This window comes from Rhodnius prolixus, unplaced genomic scaffold, assembly GCF_049639745.1.
Source record: "Rhodnius prolixus isolate KJV_2025 unplaced genomic scaffold, Rpr scaffold_7, whole genome shotgun sequence".
Classification (NCBI taxonomy): Eukaryota; Metazoa; Arthropoda; class Insecta; order Hemiptera; family Reduviidae; genus Rhodnius; species Rhodnius prolixus.
The window spans coordinates 19,889,734-19,909,366 of NW_027411582.1; the positions used below are offsets into that span (position 1 = coordinate 19,889,734).

Genomic DNA, 19,633 nt, shown 5'->3' on the forward strand with positions numbered 1-19,633 from the left:
TTGATAAAAGTGAATGTGAGTCATTTTTTATATACAAATAAAAAAAGTTTGTTTTTAGTGGTGCTTTAGATTTCAAAGATACTTGCTTCTGTCTATCGTTACACTTTAAAGTATCGAATGCATTCCTCCTATTTTCTGTTGTTGCATCTGCGATATTAATTTTTGTTTTGCATTGTATTTCAAAAATTAAAAAAAAATAAATTTTGTTATCAAAAAAAGTGGTACCCCCAAAAATTTTATTGAATCATATTTTGTATATGTGTAAATAACTCAATAAAAAGAAAATTGTATAAATAATACTAAGTAAAAAAAAAAAAGATACATATTCAAAAAATATATATATTCTCGTTAATTCACATATCAGATATGTTTTATTTAATGTCAGTTAAAAACTAATTGCTACACCTGATTTTCTATTAGTCAGAGAGGTTACATTTACTTAAATTAGAAAAATTATTTATTGAATATTTCTTTAATAATTTTTGTAGGCTTAATTTATGCTTAAATCTGGAACACGGTAAACCTTGTTTTGTGAAATAAGTACAATAAATAAGTACAATTTTGTACTATCTAAATCAATGAAGTTAGTATTCATATTTTTCTTAGTATTTTATGAGATATTAGTTTCCTTCTTGAAAATGATTTTTACTGTTACGAAAATCCAGTTAAATATTAAAAGAAGAAGTTAACGACACACTCTAGTTAGTTAAATGTTAAGTCCATCAAAACAAATAGGTAGTAGTCTAGTCTGAGTAGGAGCTGAATTTGAATTGTTGGTGAATTTTAAGTTGTTCAAAGAGGTTTGTCGCTATAAAGTATTCAAATTTTTCTTTAATCTGTCGGTTGGTGAAAGTCCAGTGCTTAGAATCATTTGCATTTACTAAAGCTGTTCAGCATTGAGCTATTTATTATAGCACATACTATCTAGTTTTGTGGAAGTAAAGGTGGAAATTCATTGAATGTTCCAAGAGAGCGAACATAACTTTTTCATTTTGGTAACACAAAAAACTATACTGGAATTCATAAAAATGTTAATTTTGAACAAGTTCTGCCATGAGATAGCATTGAGCAATATTTGCATGCTTTAGTTCGATTCAAAGTTAGATCTGGGCAAACAGAAAGCTACTAATCTGTTAAGAAAATATTTTTACTTGATTAAAACTTTTCAATACAAACTTCATTGAAGTAGATAAACGTTTTTCTAATTATTTGGAAATTCATCGAATTATTATTAATTCTCATTAAAAAATAAAAATTAAAAAAATGGATGCCTCTACTACTTATGCTGTAAATGTTTCAAAATCTATTGCCTCTCCAAGATTTAAATTTTATAAACCTTGATTTCTGTGAAAAGGCAGCTCAAGTTTTTTATTGAAAATAAATTTATAAGAATAAGGATTTTACTGAATAAACTTTTATATGATATTAGGTTGTGTTTAATTAAAAAAAAAGAATGAAATCACTGATTTATAATATTTGTTGAAAAAAAAAGTCAAATACTTATTAAATTAGAAGCAAATTACAAGCATATTTTTTCTAATTTAATTTTTAAAGAATATAAAGATTGCACCACCAGCTAGGATGTAGTTCTAGAATTTCTAATTTATAAACTCCTAAAGAATATATATGTAAGAATATTATATATAGAGGTATAAATATTCTAGTCACTTGACAGAAAGACCATAAAATTATTGATTAAAAATAATTATAATTATTCATGAATAATTTATTTTTTGATTTTATTTTATTTATAGTAAATTCTGTACAATGGATTAAAAATTTTTTTAATCGAAAGTGTTTTTATTATAGCATTATTTGTGAAATTTCTTTTAAATTATATATTTGCATAAATATTGGCTGTTTATGGAATACAACCTTTGAAAAATGGTTTCTTTACTACAAATACCAAAAATATTGTTTGAATATTTGAGTATTAAAGAAATTAATCTATGAACTATAATTGATGTTAATTTTAGTTAACTTTTCCTTGTTATTTGTTAAAAAAAAAAAAAAAATTGTAATTCGTTGGGCATTTGTTTTAAAGAATTCCAAATAAAAATAATTAAAAAGGCAAAATGGATTTTTTTTTCCTTTTCATTTGTTTTTTGTTGACTTGAAGCGGTGATTGATTTTAACGAACCATTATAGTTATTATAGCTTTATATGTACTAAAAGAGGAATGATATACAAAATCAATAACTAAACTTAATAGTTAATTATCAACAGCTTGAATTACGTATATCTCTTAAATGATAAAGAAATTAAGATGGTTTTGAATTTAATAGCAGATGGGAAGGGATTAGCTATGAGGTTAGCATATTGGACTCCCACGCGGAGGTCCCGGGTTCGAATCCAGCAGCTGACCCTTAGATTTTCTATTTCTAGGAGCTTCTTACAGCTCACTGTCCGATGATGTACAGTGTTGTCTGTAACGAGAGAACACTGTCCGGAGGCCGGCAGTGCACTGAAAAAAGCTCCGGGTGCCAATAACCTAAGATGTTGACGCGCCCTAAATCATAAAAAAAAAAAAAAAATAGCAGATGGTCGAACCCAACGGCTTCAAGATGAGATTTTACCTATACTAATTAAACGGAACAAATGTTTTTTTTCACACAATAATCTCGAGGGAACATTTGTCATCCGCAAACAGAATGGTTGAAAGACAATTTTATTTTACTTATTCCTTTGAACCGTGACTCATCTTTTATTTTATACATTCTTGCAAAATAACGCGTAGCTGTAATACAAAAAACTTGCAATGTGATCCAATGAAGCATCCAAAAGGCGGCAGTTGTTTTGTCTATTTGAAAAAAAAGAGAAAATACCAACAAACCATGGAACTGAATCAACTAAACAGTTATCGAAAAAACATTCGATAGTCCAGCAAGTTAGAGATGGAGTTGGAGAAACCTACTCGTATACAGTAGCCTATGCCTGCCAGCCTTTTCGCAAGTCTTGGATGTTATAAGAGTATAAGATGATTCTTAGAAGGAAGCTTAATTTTAAATGTTTCATTACTAAATATTAAACGATTAAATAAAAGAAATATTACGGGGTTTTAATTTTCAAATTAGTCTTCTGGGCAAGTACATTCTGGCTCAGTTGGTGTTGTTTCTGTTTCTAAACAATCAAATGCTGGTTCTTCAATTTTATCACATGTACATACTGCTTCTTCAGCTACTTCATTTGGCCCGTCTAGAGGAGTGTAAGAAATTGAAGGTTCTTCCGGAGTGGTACACTCAATGATGAAATCCGGTATTTCATCTGGGGCGTTTGTAGTACATTCATTCTCTTCAGTCTTTGGTACTGGACATGTACATTCTATTTTACGACTGTCACCATCATCCGCGACATCTTTATTATCTACTATAACGCATTCACATTCATCTTCTTCTTTCTTGGCTCGTGCAAATGGACGATCTGGAATTGGCAAAACAGGAGGGAATGAATAGCATGATGATGCAGTTGGTGGTTGGATTGGTAAGATATCGCAAACTGGTTCCTGCGGCTCATCGACCTGTAATGGTAGAAATAAAATAATATATACACATATATTTATTGTAAACTACCCACAGCTTATAATATCCTGACAAGTACTCACCTCGCAAATTGGAGTTTTTTCATCAGGAGTTGGTGGACAAGGTGGTAACTTTTGAAGTTCTTCCTTTGCTCTATTTTGTTCTCGAAATAAAGCTCTACAGTGGTTCACTGCCCATGTTACGCATAAACCCATCGATAGAACTACACCACCTAAAAAACAATAATTATCAGTGATAAAAATATACTGGTAGCCAGTATATTCCTACATAATCAAACTACATCTAGACTAATGTCTTTCAAGTCATCCATTCAAATAATTTTTTGATACAACTCCTGGTCAGATAAATGATTTAGATATTAAACAGTTCCACTCTATGTAATATTAAACGATGTGTTATAAGTGGAACACATTTTTTTCTACCAATATCTATTTTAGAAAGAAGGAAGGTTCTAAATAGAATAGATGATGAAAATGTATGCAATTACAAGTAGCACTTTGTATGAGAAGAGAGAGATATTTAGATATTTATTTAAAAAAAAGTTCACAGTTCATTTTTGATGCTGACTAGATCTTATTGCTATTCTTATAGTGAAATTTACAAGTATTAAGGCAAAATATTCTTAAAATAAGGGATTTTAGGAAAGAGAGAGGGAATTATGAAATTACCAGGAGTAGTAGTAAGATTAAGCAATTTTTTGTTTTAACTTTTTTTTGATGAATTTGTTAATATCATAAATGACGCAAAAGCCAATTTAATTTCTATATCAGAAACCAACTTCGGTTGGTTTATTGGAGCACTGAAATTGGAAACAAGATATCTGTACAGGAAAATACATTTTAGATGGTGACCAGACGCCTGCTTACCACAAATGATTCTGGTTTGCCAGAACTTAAGTATGATACAATTTTTTAAAAATAAGATTTTTTCCAAATTAAATTAGATGAATTACCAAAATTTAATTCTGATTAGTTAAAAATAAGTATAAAGTGTTTATAGTGGAACAAATGTTTTTCTTAATAATTCTTTACAAATTATTCAAAACCAAGCATTCTCTGACTTCTCTTTAATTTTAGTGAAAATAAAAAAAAAAGGATTACCTGTTCCAAGGAACACTGAGCTCACAGCTCCCAGTAATCCTCCAACGCCTTTTTAAAAAAAAGTAACACAAGTATTAGCAGAAATACAATTGATAGAACATTCAAATTCGTCTATTAAAAAATAAGGTAATAAATCCATTCTTTAAACTATTTATAATAGCTTCCTTGAAACAACGTATTACCTACGTTAGTAAATAACAATCTGAAATCTACCCAGGTAAAAAATCAGAATATGAAGCTCTGATCATCTTTGTTTTTTGCAGGGCCTTACATTCTGTAAACTAGGAAAAAAAACAGTCAAGTTTTATTTTATTGCTTTATTTTTGTTTGGTTTCTATTTTTGCATAGAATATTATTCAATTCGTTATACGAGGGCCGCATTGCTTGAACTTGTACCCTAAGTTTTATGATTTTAAAATCACCGTTTATAATTGAATTTTTCAACATCACATGAATGTGAGGAAAAAAGCCAGCAATACAGTATTAATTGCGCTAATTCTACATTGAAGATTATGCTATAACAATAGTATATTTATAGTTTCATACCAATACCAATAGAACTTCTTCTGACACACCTATCCCATACCTCATCTTTAACTGGTGGATTTTTTAAACAGTCTTCTAGAGGAGGTGACATTCTTCAGTAAAAAGTTCTTTTTCAAAAATTTTGATTATCCTGAAAGTTTTATAGACATCTTGTTTCCATAGTTTTTAATCTACTACGCAAACATATGGTTTATTATTTTTATTTTTGATAAGAAAGAAAATACTGCGTTCAAGATTGAAAAAAATGTTATATTCCTTTAAAAAATAAAAATAAATTCAAATTAATTTTTTAGTCTTCTTACTAAACCTAAAAAAAATGTCAAGTATATTCTCTTTCTCTTTTCTTTCTTACAAAAAATAATAATTCAGTAAACTATAAATTCTTTTAATATTTGAAAACAAAAAAAACGTAAAATTTATTATCTATAAAATTCTATAAATCAAAAATAATCCAAAGAATACATCTGTAAATATATTTCCTTCTGGTGGCTGGTAATTTCATTAAAATCTTCATCTGAATCATCTTTGTTTTGTGGACTCTCACAATTATCAAAAGCTGTTCCCATTCCGATTCCCAAACCAAACATTATTCCGGCAACTAAAAATAATCCAGAATGAAATAGTGGTTTAAAGTTTTCTATATTGCATGTATTTTATTCAATTTATGTTTTAATTGAGACTTATTCTCTTTAATCCTGGAAGTAGGTGAGAATTTTTAAGAGAAACGGGAAATATTTAGGATAGGTAGACGAGATAATTATTCAAAATGAGCATTAGAAATAATGTTTTTTTTTCTAGTGCACTCAAAGATCAAATAAAACAAAAAATAAAGACCCGAAGTATATTCTCTTTCTCTATTCTTTCTTACAAAAAATAATAATTCAGTAAACTATAAATTCTTTTAATATTTGAAAACAAAAAAAAAAAAACGTAAAATTTATTATCTATAAAATTCTATAAATCAAGAATAATCCAAAGAATACATCTGTAAATATATTTCCTACGGGCTGGTAATTTCATCAAAATCTTCATCTGAATCATCTTTGTTTTGTGGACTCTCACAATTATCAAAAGCTGTTCCCATTCCGATTCCCAAACCAAACATTATTGGCCAGGCTAAATGAAAATGGAAATATAATATTATTTTAATTATTATTACCGAAATTTCATTTATTAAAAGAAAGTTACTAAAATAAATATGTCTCACATTGATGGGTCAAAATAGATACCATAGCGCCAACAAATATTCCACCACCTATAAAATAAAAAATATGTTATTTACCTACAAAATATGTTATTGCTATTAACTGTAAAAATTTGTTATTAATAACAATACACACTATTCATTGAGTGCTACTTTTCTTAATGAAACAATAAATTCTTCGCAAAAGAATTTGAGAGGTCTGCTGAAGTATTTTAGCCCAGTCAAATTCAGTGCAATTCATTGCTTTGAAATTTGGACACAACGTTGCGTTTGAATACGGGCGTGTTTATATAATATACCTATTATATAAATCTCACACCAATGAAAGGTAAAAACATGTTTAGAAAAAGAAAAAAGGCGCCTTCTGTTGGACGTAAAAACGTCATACGATATACTAAATATTTCCATTTCCATTTCAATGTTACCGATTGCATTTTTATATTGAATGTTCATAGATTCCAATGTACAACAAATAGTCCTGAATCTACTGGCTACAACGTTAACTACTTTCTTCACGTTATGTCAAAATGACCAGTTTACGAAAACACTGCTGTATTCCAGAAGTGCCTACGTATTACACATGGAATGCGAGTAGAAAATCATTTGAACAACGCAAACGAGGAGAGCGAATCGTCGGACAATCTGCCACATTTAAAGAAACTACGAGAGGCAGATTATACATCGTGCATTCCAATCAAGATTAATGCTTCTTTCTTAAATAAACCCCTGTCCAACGTCTTACAGCAATTGAGAATTTGGTCAAGCGTGTATTATAATAAAGTAACACAATATAAGGAACGGAACTAGGTTAATGTATACACAATAGGCAGGCTAGTCTCGCAAATAGAGGTTCATTTGTATTTCTCAGTTTTGCTTGCATTTCTTGTTTTTGCTTTTGTATCTGAAGTTAGAAAAAAAACTTTGTTACTTTCAGCAAATAATAAAAGTATTTCGTTCAGTATTTCTTTCATTATCAATCAGATGGTTTATTAAAAAGCATGATCGAAATAAAACAATTGAAATAAAGAAAACAATGTTTGCAATATCATTAGAAGTGCAGCAAATCTGCTTTAATTTCCTTTGACAAAAGTTACCAGGCTGAAATTTATCTCTGAGTGGTATCACGTTCTTAATCTTTAAAAAATTTAACATAAATGTTTTTGAAGAAATCCTGTGTTCATGGAGTTTTCATTAATAACATAATAGTAGAAATAATGGTACATTTACACACTGAATTAATTAACTCACCAATAATAATCGTTCCATCAGAAAGGCAATTTTTCCACGTTTCTTTCATAACTTTAATTTATTTAAACAAGCAACGCAATAATGTGATAAATCATATGAGATTGCAATTCTGCATTAAAAAACAAAAAAACAATTTAACTAATAATAGTACAGAAACGTTTCGTTTTTAGTATTTCTAATTAAATTAACGTTTGCAAAAATGATTTCCTCATTTGCAATTATCAATGTCTTATTAGGCGTGCCTGAAAAAATTTGCAAACAATTTTTTGTAGAAATGTTGCCATTCAAATCAAAAGTTTATGGAATGTAAATATAATAAGGATTGTAATTAATTTAATTATCTAAAATCACCAGAGTAAGTACATCATTTATTTCGTGTTTACAATTAATAAAAGGCTACCACAAAACCAATTCAGAATCAGGCAAATTTTCCACCAGAATAAGAATTTTGTTATTAACCAAATTCAATTAGAAGTGAAAAACAATTTTATTAAATTAATTCTTTTCTTTTTTTGCCATTAACAACGATATGAGCAATGGGATGACAAAAAACAAAACAAAACAAAGGTTAAAGAAGTCCTAAAGACAAAGTTTGAAAACCCTACAAATCTGGTGTTTTGAAGAGTATCCTAAAGTAATGTTTATGCTTTATCCTGTTTTTATAACGTAGTAATGGTTAAAACCACTTCAAGAACACAATTATAGAGTGAGATTTTTAGAAAACCATGACTGTGCTTTCAATAAATCTTCAACTCTTTGAAGACTTAAAACTTCCTAGTCCTGTCGACTTGGAGAAGATTCTCGACAATATCTCTTAAAATTTTGATTCTTACGCGCCATTCTTTGAGCAAGAATTGTGAAATGCAAAGGCAGGTGTAATCAATTAAACTAATAAGATTGCACTTAAATGACAGTTCTGATTTGTACAAGAAGACAAACTTGAAAAAAAGTTTGTTTTTTTTACACCGAGTACACCCAGTTAAAAGTAAAAGTAAAAACAACGAGGAATTAATATCTTTTACACTCATTCTGTAATATCCCATAATTAGCTGTATCCAATTAACATTTATTTTGACCCATAGTTACTTTCTTCGTAGAAAAATATTAATTTATTTAATACATATTAAAGTTCCAAAAGAAGTTTAAGACCTTTTTTTTCAAATCAAATCTCAAATCCAAAGAATCGAATCAGTGAAAGTGCCTAAAACTGGCAAAAAGATGGCCTGATCAGTATTAATTACAGTTGACTAGCGGTCAAACCTGAAACTAAACTTCTTAGTAGTTCTTTCTAATGTCGCTAGATAGCATTAACATGCTTTTTCAATAGTAATTTTTTTTTTTTATAACTATCTTATTTATGGCTGGGTAATAAAAGTTTTATCAGAATTTATTGCACTTCGAAATATATAAAAAGCAATACACATGGGATTCATATACATGAGAATTACAAAATAATGCTAAACGCGATAAACTTTCTGTATTTCCATTGTTAATAGTTAAAAAAATAAATTCTTTTTTTTTTTGTTAAAATTACTTACACGACCAGAATTACTTAAACTTTACTACTTAATTACTTAAACAACCAGATACTTTGCTGATGTTTCATAATATTTAGTGAACATAAAATGTTTGCCTTTATTGTGTTGAGCTTCAATTTTAATTCAATACTCTCAGCTATTTTTCTGTTATAGTGTGTGTTTTGTCTGTGCATGCTTAATATTAATAATATTGTAAAGGTTTTAACCGATACTATTTGAAGTTGCTAAATTAAGATATTAAAATGTGAATTTTAAAAATGTGACGGAAAATTGAACTTTATAATCCAAAATGATATGCAAGAAGAGAATTACAAGCAAAATTACAATAATTAAAAAAATTTATACAAATGAATAGAATATATATAAATTTTTGAGGATAAAAGTCGTAATTTTCTATAATTTTTACAGATATTAGTTAAGCATTGTATTCATAACATCTCAGTCTCAGCTTCTGTGTTAGTAAAACAGTCTTTTATGCTATTAGTGTTACTTATTATTCCTAATTAATAAATAAAATTAACATCAGAGATGTAGGATGTAAGTCCGAAGCCGGTCAGTGATGCAAGAAATATGCATGCTTCGACTGATAAACTCAAAACAATATGGTAGTCACTGATCTGAGTTATTGTTAATTATTAGGCAATTTTTAAAGGTTATAAAATATTTTGAGTTCAGTGCATTTTAGCAGTGAGAAGTGCCGAAGGTGAGTAAAGAGGATGTTCAGGCTCTTTAAATTTCTTGATCCAGAAATGAGGAGCACGTAAAAATAGTTTTTCTACTTATTTCGATAGTTATATCCTTATTTGCCCGTCCCTGCATTTAAATTAGTTATACTTTAGTCGGTAAATTAGATAAAATAATATTGAAATATTAGAAAGATTTAATAGACAGAAAACTGGAAAAAGATCTTAAGAAAATGTAAAAGCACAAAGTGAAGGCGAAAAAATGCAGACGTTCCACTCCGAAATTTTGGAATATAATCTTCTTTTCGATCGAACTAGATCGAAACAAAACAAATCAAAAAAATAAAGATATGCAGGACATCTATAATCATTCCTTCTAACAAAAGTTACCTTGACTACAAGCTACAGTGTTGTTATCATAAAAAATTCTTATCTAAATAAATATATTTTTTTAAATAATTACATAGAATTTTAAATCAAAAGATAGTGAAACAGTTGCTAAATTAAGTCATTTTACGATTACAAATTGACACACTTGTAATTATTATTTCAGAGAAGCAATATTTCTAGGAACCATTTTATCTTAAACATTCATAATTTGAAGTTCAAAATAATTTCAAAGGCATAGGATAAAATCAAACGTGAGTGCAAATCAGATTTTTTTTAAAAACAATTTATTTAAGTATTAATAGTACAGAAACGTATGTACATTTTAAAAATGTCTAATTATATTAACAGGCTCCTAAACACTGCATAATGAAATTATATGGAACACTCAATAATAGAGAAATATCTACACTTTTTGTGAGGCCTGAAAAAAGAAATTTAAATTTATTTTTATGGCGTAATTACAACTTAAAGATGTCAAAATAAAAAAGTTTAAAGAATTAAATAATAATAATTGTTTTAGTTAATGTAAAACAAAGATTACTTACAGGGGCTAGAGTAAGTACATCTTTTAATTCCCGTTCACAATTACCGTAAGCTAAACCTACTCCAAAACCTGCACCAATGAATACTGGCCACTTTCTACCTAAAATTAGAACATATATTTAGAATTCGAAATCATTTAATGCTGTATTATACTTTTTCTAAAAACCCTAAAGTGCTAGTTGAAAGTGGCACACACTTCTGATCATATAACATATGTAGAAACCACTTACGTTTAAACAATATTAAAGATGTTACTCCACCAACTAAAATGCCTCCACCTAACAGTGTAATTTAATTTAATAGAAAAGTAATAAAAGATATATGTCGTAAATTACATTTCATTTATGCTCAATAGGAATAGAAATAAGATCAAATTATTACTATTTTAAAAAAAGAGACCTACCAAATTTTAACAATGTATCAGCAATACATCTATCCCATTTTTTACCTAATTCATCTTCACGCGAAGAAGGAATGGCCATTTTTTATTTAAAATATACTAAATGTCTTCAATTAATCACTATCAAGCACATCAATTGCAAATGGAAACTGGAAAGGTTAAATCCAGGTTTTCTGTGAGAAGGTAACAACTGTTACCCATTCTTTCCGATATAATTCAAGGTCAGGTTAGATTGAAAGCATGGTTCATGGTTGAAATCAACCCCACCTAATAATAATGAGTATAATTGCCGTTGGTCAGTTAAACATTCTTTCCATTTCACATTCGATTTTAGTAAAGGTAGCATATTGCCCAGTCAGAAGCTACATGCGTTAACAATCAGTTCCTACAAGTTTTTTTTACAATAGCTGGTATACTTTCTAGTCATGGGATTGGAAGACTACAAAAACATTGTGGGTGCTGCAGCAGGAATCGCTACAATTGCACAATTTTTTTCACCTCTGTAAGAAAAAAAAATTTTATTTTAAAACAAAACAAAAGCACTAGTTGATTCTTATACAGATTTATTTTCAGAATTATATGCAGAAATATAATTCAACAAAAGGATACTCGTAATGTGGACCCTACACCATTCATTGGAGGAATAGGAATGTAAGTACTTTTTTAAAAAAATTGGTATTTTCATTTATTCATTTTGATTTTATCTAACTAAGAAATATGGCTTCAAGTTCACTGCTGATGCTACAACATGGTTTAATTCTTAATGATCCTGCTATGATACCTGTGAATATTGTTGGATTGATACTTAATATTGTATATCTGTCTGTTTTTTACACGTATACTAAAGATAAGGTATTATCATGTTTTTTAAAGTTATTATTTTTATCAACCACTTAGATATACAGGGTGTCCTTTTTTTTTATATATAGAATCAGCGGAACATCTCTTAAATTATTGAATATAGAAACAAATTCAAACCTAGCATGCAGTTGGTATTCATGCAGTCTGTATTAGTCTGACGATAATGATCTTTAATTTCCCTTATTTCTGAAAATAAATGTTGTAAATTATGTCCGAGTTTCAAAATATTTTGATGATCCCAGAGAAGAAACAGCCGACTGGTTTGCACCAGAAACCATAAGCGAGATACCTGTTTTTATCTGAGAACAAAACCATTCTCAAGAACAAATATAATGTTAGTAATGCCTTCACTTTGGTTTCATTTTTTTGAAATTACCGTGTCATAAAAGTTTTACAAGAAAAAATAAAGAGTTCAACTTAACACACTTCATTTGCTTTAAATGAATAGATTATTATGGCGCTATCAACTCCTTCCTTGCTTTTTAAAATGTTCCAATACGAGAACGCTTAGATAACTTTTATTTTTGTCTGTTTGGATTTATATTTTTCCTGTGCTCATTTATATTTATGTTTGAAAGTATTAGATGTGGTTTGACCTATTGTTAAATAACAACCACAATTCCCATTTGAATAAATAACAAAAGCAGCAACTTGTGTTTGGAGGTAGAAAATTTGAATATTAACCAATTTTCAATTAAATCCAAAGAATTGTGAGGTTATAAAGATAAACTGTAGAATGCGCTAGGATCCTCAGAAAAACCATAAACCAATTCTAGTTGCAGTACTATTACCCTCAATTTTTTTTGAGTTTATATTATTTAAGAAATGGAAAAAAAAAATTACGTTGCTAAAGTGGGTTTGCGTTAAGCCATTTTTTAAACATTTTGGATGCGCCTATTTTATTCCGTTGTTTATAGCAATTTGATATCGTACAGCACTTTAACGCCTAAAAGTACTCATTCACAATCGTTACTAATTTTTTTTACTGAGAAAGTGTTACAAGCAAAAATGAATACAATATTTGCACATAATATGTATTACTAACATCAATGAAAGTAGAACTTTTTTAGAAAATTAGGAAAACTGAAAAATTCTATTTATAAAGGCGCATACTGGACGTTTTTTCCGAAAACTTCGAAGAATTTTGTCATAAGTGCGTGAACAGATTATCTTGTTCGTGAAAAAAAAATTTAAACGTATTTCTACTCGAGACACGGCTACGCCAAAACTTTTTCTCTAGAGCCAATCAAAATTTATTAAAAAGGGAAAATACTATTTAACAACAACGAAAATATAGAGAGCACAGCTTTTCTATTTATTAAGATTTCCTTGTGAATTTAACGTAAAAATTTCGGTTTTTACCATCAGCCGGGAATGAGGTTCTGCTCGTTAACGTATTTAAACGCCCTCAAGTTTAAAAAAACGTCGCCCAGAAGAAGAATTTATCTGTAGTTGATGAGCAGGGATGGTCACTAGTTCCTGAAATGTAGATTTAAACAAAAACTGTGGTATATTTAAAAAAAAAAAAGTCAGGCAATTACAGCTGAAGACCTTATGCTTAGCCTGCTTGGGTATTCAGCGTCGAATGAAAGAAATGTCAAGGGCAGGCGCTGGCTAAAGAAAACAAAAAAATAAAGTATCAGTTTGGCTAATGCAGACTTTATTTTGTTTTTTTAAAAAAAGGTAAAAACATAAAATAACTAGAAGAAAGGAGGGATTAAGCTTAGAGGTTAACCGCGGAGATTAATTTGAATTTAAAATGAGGGGAAGGGATTAGCTATGCGGTTAGCGTATTGAATTGCCACGTGGAGATCCCGGGTTCGAATCAAGTTGCTGGGCCCTTACATTTTTCTTTTCGAAGGAGCTTCTTACAGTTCAATGTCCGGAGGCCGGCAGTGCACTGAAAAAAAGCTCCAGGCGCCAATAACCTCAAATGTTGACGACGCACCTTAAATAATAAAAATATTTAAAATAAGGAATTAAGTGAGTTCAAGGCAACAGAAAAAAAAAAATATTTTAGAAATCTTTTCCTTTAATTTAACCTTCTTGACAATTTGAAATTTATAAACGGTGGTAGAAAAGAGGTTAGAAAAGTAGTCAGCAAAACCTTGCTAAACAATTTCAGTCGACGCTAAAAAACAAAAGCCTGACCAGAAAACCTAAAATTTCCGTATAACCTACTATCGCTCTATATTATGGTGATTTAAACCGGTGGTTTTATTTAAAACTAGACTTTAACGAAACTAGAGTACCAAGCAAGGAAGAATAATGAGCTAAAATTAGCTCTATACTGGCGAAGATTTAGGTATTAGCCATTGTGGTATGTCCTCCATCTGATGGGGCTAGAATCGGTTGGATAGTTGCCTACTTATTCTGCTTGCAAATCAAGATTTCCTGCTTACAAAGTTCTCTCTTTAGAAATTAATGTTCATCTAACCAAAATACTGACCCCTTGCTGTTATTTATTTATTTTGTTTTTTCAAATTCTCGGCCAAAATCGAAAATCAGCAAATGCTGCTGGCTCTTTGGCAACCTTACTAATTCATTCTAGCCTCAAATTCCCATAAAGCAATAACATGTAAGTATATTATTTTGTAATTGCGCAGAATGCTACTCCATTTCTATTGCTTGTTTCACCAGCATGAAAACTTTTAAGTGCAATGATGATACCAAAGAAACCCACAGAACTCTTCTCTCTTACCCTCTCACCAAAAAAGAAAAACCTAGCTCCTCATTAATTTATTTTCAAAACAAGGGAATATATTCCTTTAAATTACAACAAAAATTGAAATTATTGTAGAATATAGATGTAAAGTACCGCTGATTCTATGTTGGGCCGCCCTGTCCCATCACAACTTGTTTTAATATTTTTTTATTTCTATTCACAGTTCGACGTTTTTCGAAGTTTGGGAAAAGTAATTGCAGGAGTAGCTGTATTAATTACATATGCTCAGCTAGAATCTGAAGAAAGAATTGAATTTAATTTTGGTGTAATTGTTACAATTTTGTTATTAACTCTCATTGGAGCACCTTTGTTTAATTTGGTAATTTCTAATTACTTTTTTATTCGAAAAATTTTGATAAGAAATACTCACCAGTCTGGGTTTCACTATCATTTACACAGATGTAATGACAAATTTGTTACAGAATTTTTGAAAATCGGTATTTTAGTACCAAATAGAATACCTCCGAAACAAATCAAGTTAGAAAAAAAAATAATAATAAATAATAAAACAGCTCAATACAAATGTCTTACTGAATCAATAATTGTTCAATGCTATTTTTCTAGGTTCCTTGAGTTATGGTCTTACAATAAATCAAAGTAATTTCGAATAATTTTCGATTAGTTCTTTATCGAGCAAAACCAAGATGGAAGTTTTGTTTACTTCTACTAAAATAAATTCAAGAATTCTATAAAAATATTATTTATGAACAACTCGTCAAAAACTTCTACAATCTTCTAAATTTGTCGTTTTTGTTTTTAGATTCTTTTTTTTTTTTTTGAATGGTTCTTACTTATTGATTAAATGCAGTTCTATGGCATTTATTTGAAACATTTCCTAAGGGCAGTTCTTTGGTAGAGGGTGTGCAAGGCACCCTAAAATGCCGTTGTAGTAGAAGTGATTCATTTCCCTATCATTAATAACTCATAAAGTTCGATATATTTCTGAAGAGGATTTTTCAGTTTGTATTTTTCCAGAAAAATGTATAACAGCTTGGAAGGTACAACTTACATACTTTAATAAAAATTTTATTTTTATTTATTTATTTTTTATAGAAAGAGATTTTAAGAAGCCAGGATACTTCATCTTTACCGTTTCCTATGATCTCTTGTGGTACAGTTGTAACTTTTTTGTGGCTCCTTTACGGCATCATAATCAAAAATATATTTATCCAGGTAAAATTTTGGATAGTTTATTTTGAATATTTATTTTAGACAGTTGCTAAAGTTATAAGGTTAATGAAATTATCACATAATATGAGCCTATATTCGACCTCGTATTGTCCTCGAAGTATTAAATGCATTAATATATATAATTACTCAATTGACGCGCCTTAAGTATACATACTATGTATTTAAAAAAAAAATCCGTTTTTTCCTTATATAAAAACATGTAAGTTAGAAATGTAATGTAACCCATATTAACACATTGCCGGTTTTATGATAACTTTCAAATCGCATATTTATTAGAGATATTTAGTGCCTTTTAAATAATTATTTTTTTTCTGAATCAGCATTAACTGTTAGACTTGCGATTTAATTCTTTATAAGGCAACTGCCAACAGTACATGAACTTGGTGTAGATCACCGTTATGTGTTTTGTCTTTTATTCTTAAAATTTGTAATTAATTATTATGTGTACATTTTTATTTTCGTTATTATGTGTACATTGTATTTATTTGTAACGCTATGGCGCCATAGGATTTAGACCGATTATGATCTCTATCCTGCTGATTAATTTTGTTTTTTTTATATGAATATTTTTATGCCAGTTCATTATTTTCTAATTTCCTTCCCCCCTCCATTTCTGCACTATTTTAAGAATAGTGCACAATTTCTTTTTCCTGGTTTTGGCTCTAATTTTTTTTTTTTTTTATTGCAAGTAAAGATATTTTTTTGTTTTGTCGCGTCATCAAGGTATTGTATTACTCTGTTCATTAAGAGAAAGTATTGTACACATGCACAATTTTGATTTTGAGTTCTTTCCCAGAAAATATCTGTATTTAAGTCAAAAAGTTGATATTTTCTTTTGGTGCCAACCGAGAATACCATAATTAGAATTTGGACAACCAAAAGTTTACCGAATCAATTTACTTGTTTTAGGATTCTTTCTAAATTCTTCTTTTTATTCAAACTTTTGTGTACCAGTTGATATAGTATCTTTTATTTAAAACAATGTCTAGGAAACTTTGATTACAGACAATTTTTTGTCAAGATTCGTTCATTCATTCACTCAGAAGTACTATTTTTTTGGAATTTTTACTATTTTTCTCTTGAAGTTTACTATTTTTAAACAAAATTATTCAACCTAAAGTACGTTTATGCTAGATAGTCTTTACGAATTTCTCTTTAAAGTGGCTTCTAATTATATCTTCAAACTTCGTATTTACGCATATTCATCTTTTACTAGCAAAAAATTGTTTTTTAGCTTTTCCTGTGTGTTTTTTTAATGTTGGTAATAATTAAATATGACCCAAATATTCGGAACGTTTGTTTTTTACTCTCTTTCACTTTGTCAAAAGACAACTGCTGAAGTTTACTATAAGGTTAAAGAAATTATCACTATATTCGACCTCGTATTGTCCTCGAAGTATTAAATGCATTAATTTATGTATATATATATAAAATTACGCAGTTGACGCGCCTTAAGTATATGTATAAAAAAAAATTCAATTTTTCAATAACTTATCAAAAACGGTGGACATAATTCAATAGTTTTTTTTTTAAACACATTTTCTAATTAGGCTGCATTATTTACGTATTCCTTTATCTACAAAACTAGTGCTCATTGTATATTCATTAAAATTAAGTAATTCACATGGATGATATTGTTTAAGAAAAATATAGTAAAACTATGTATATATTAAAAATGTATGTTTAGAATCTCTCAGACAGTTAGTTGCTGTAAGCAAATAGCATCCGGCTGGGCGATTGGTTCTTTGATAGAAGTAATTATGTAACAAAGGGAAGGTACTGTTTGTTTACATTTGAGTTACAATGTAAGAACTAATTTGTTTCATTAAAATCGATAAATTATGTGCTAAATTAATATGCTAGCATTAACTAAAATCAATGGAATGATTAAATATACTTGCTTATCTATATCTTTTAAAATTTCAAATCATAAGACTTTTTATTTAAATAACATGAATAACTGAATACCATTCGCCAAACAAATCATAGCCAGTCAAGTTTAAGATAGAATCATCATAAAGCCATTCGCTTCACCGGATGCAATAACATTGCAATTCCTTGGACATATTTATATTATCCATATGGCTATCTATTCTATTACCTTATTCTCTAGAATCCTACCTAGAATCTAAAGAATGAACAAACTGTACATTTTCTTTTCATATAACCATATGTAATGCTTAACCATATAGTTTTCTGTCAAATCCTGTTTAGTACTCGTTTAAACAATTTTGGAGAGACTGTAATCACTGTTATCAACTACATCATACTTTTCCTCATTGATATGAAGAAACAGACTTCTAATTTCAATTTATTTTCTTATTCTTACACTTTTAAAGTAAAAAAATGTTTAATATCTTCTCTCTTTTTTCAGATACAAAACGTGGTTGGTTGTACCCTGTGCAGTGTCCAATTAGCACTGTGCTTAATGTATCCAGGTAAACCAAGAAGGAAGGTAGAATGACATTCCTGTTGAAGAATTATTGTAAATTGTTTTTTTATTCCTAAATTGTTGTCCTAATCAAAAAAGCAGTTATTATTTACCTTGTTTTATAACTTGATTATTTCCAATAGTTATTTCTAGATATATGTGAAAGACAGTCTTATTGTATATTAGAAAAATATTTTTCTATGTGAAGAAAATTTAACGATCAATATTTGAACAAAGTAATTTATTAAAATTTTTAATAGAACATAAATGTATTTGTATAAAACATTTTTATTAGAGTAAGAAAGAATATTAAAGAGATGTATAATGAATTATTTGCTAAATTTACACATTCCATAATGCAGTATATGGTATTTCTATTATCCCACCTCAGCACTTCACTTATATAACACGATTATTTCTCAAACTAAGAAGTTTGATGAGTTGGCATAAAAAAGGTTACAAAATGTGTACAAAACATTGTTATAGGGGAGGGATTAACTAAGGAGTTAGGTAAGGGATACCCATGCAGAGATTCTGGCTTCGAATCCAAAGCACTTGGATTTTCTCTTCTCTGGAGCTTTTTACAGCTCATTACACGATGATAGACAATGGAGACCGAAAATAGCTCCGGACTCCAATAACCTCAGATGTTGACGAGCCTTGAATTAAAAAAAACACATATTTCTTTAATAGTCACAAAAGCAACACTTTCTGCTTCAAATCATTTTTTTTTTTTCATTTTTAATATATTAATAAGACCAGTTAAACTGTTTTGGGTGGATAGGTTCAATTTCATATTTTGTGTTACCTAATTGTTTAAAGTAAGGTTTCAAACTTTGCCATCTCTCGTGCCTTAATTTGGTTTTCTTTCTTAATATTACTTAATTTCGCTATTTAATCGTACTCAATGATAGATCTAGATAAAAAGCGTGATATTCGAACATAGGTGGCTAATAAACACAATATGTAGTTTGAATTTTAAACATCCTGGATTTTTGAAGACCCTTTGTCCTCTTATTTTTGACATTGTGGACCATTAATTTTAGCCACTCAGAGCTTTGAAAAGTGCGGGATAAAAAATAATTGTACTTTATTTCGGGCGCTTCATCATTGGAGGTTAGTGCTTGAAGCCTTTTTTAGTGTACTGCTGAGGTGCCAGCTTTTTTACAGGGCCCTCCGTCATAGACAGTACTTCCCTCATCGGACAATAATGTGTAAACGGCTCCCAGAAATG

At 29.2% G+C, this 19,633-nt stretch overlaps 4 protein-coding genes across 8 annotated transcripts; 1 reads left to right on the plus strand and 3 right to left on the minus strand.

The window, feature by feature from the left end:
* Positions 1 to 3,037: 3,037 nt before the first annotated feature.
* LOC141447144 (uncharacterized) lies at positions 3,038 to 5,371 on the minus strand. The gene is made up of 4 exons (XM_074114388.1): positions 5,186 to 5,371; positions 4,640 to 4,687; positions 3,602 to 3,750; positions 3,038 to 3,517 (listed from the first exon to the last, which is right to left on the minus strand). The coding sequence occupies exons 1-4, from the start codon at positions 5,274 to 5,276 to the stop codon at positions 3,071 to 3,073; spliced, it is 735 nt and encodes a 244-aa protein (XP_073970489.1). The 5' UTR covers positions 5,277 to 5,371; the 3' UTR covers positions 3,038 to 3,070.
* Positions 5,372 to 5,633: 262 nt separating this feature from the next.
* Positions 5,634 to 7,816, minus strand: LOC141447148 (MICOS complex subunit MIC10-like). 3 transcript variants are annotated; one of them, XM_074114398.1, is made up of 4 exons: positions 7,638 to 7,793; positions 6,393 to 6,440; positions 6,169 to 6,301; positions 5,634 to 5,783 (listed from the first exon to the last, which is right to left on the minus strand). In XM_074114398.1, the coding sequence occupies exons 1-3, from the start codon at positions 7,684 to 7,686 to the stop codon at positions 6,186 to 6,188; spliced, it is 213 nt and encodes a 70-aa protein (XP_073970499.1). In that variant the 5' UTR covers positions 7,687 to 7,793; the 3' UTR covers positions 5,634 to 5,783; positions 6,169 to 6,185. The 3 variants fall into 3 exon arrangements, with proteins under 3 accessions (XP_073970499.1, XP_073970496.1, XP_073970498.1); XM_074114395.1 differs by having other exon boundaries at positions 5,640 to 5,783; positions 6,190 to 6,301; positions 7,638 to 7,816; XM_074114397.1 differs by lacking the exon at positions 5,634 to 5,783 and having other exon boundaries at positions 6,013 to 6,301.
* A 2,548-nt stretch (positions 7,817 to 10,364) lies between these two features.
* LOC141447145 (sugar transporter SWEET1-like) lies at positions 10,365 to 18,760 on the plus strand. Of its 3 annotated transcripts, none has more exons than XM_074114390.1 (7): positions 10,365 to 10,499; positions 11,615 to 11,693; positions 11,765 to 11,842; positions 11,920 to 12,043; positions 14,941 to 15,096; positions 15,831 to 15,950; positions 18,343 to 18,760. In XM_074114390.1, exons 2-7 carry the CDS (start codon positions 11,617 to 11,619, stop codon positions 18,430 to 18,432), a joined length of 645 nt encoding a protein of 214 aa, XP_073970491.1. In that variant the 5' UTR covers positions 10,365 to 10,499; positions 11,615 to 11,616; the 3' UTR covers positions 18,433 to 18,760. The 3 variants fall into 3 exon arrangements, with proteins under 3 accessions (XP_073970491.1, XP_073970490.1, XP_073970492.1); XM_074114389.1 differs by lacking the exon at positions 10,365 to 10,499 and adding an exon at positions 10,609 to 10,803; XM_074114391.1 differs by lacking the exon at positions 10,365 to 10,499 and adding an exon at positions 11,512 to 11,530.
* LOC141447149 (MICOS complex subunit Mic10-like) lies at positions 10,527 to 11,363 on the minus strand. Its single transcript, XM_074114399.1, has 4 exons — positions 11,195 to 11,363; positions 11,022 to 11,069; positions 10,794 to 10,891; positions 10,527 to 10,669 (listed from the first exon to the last, which is right to left on the minus strand). The coding sequence occupies exons 1-4, from the start codon at positions 11,271 to 11,273 to the stop codon at positions 10,652 to 10,654; spliced, it is 243 nt and encodes an 80-aa protein (XP_073970500.1). The 5' UTR covers positions 11,274 to 11,363; the 3' UTR covers positions 10,527 to 10,651.
* Positions 18,761 to 19,633: the final 873 nt, after the last annotated feature.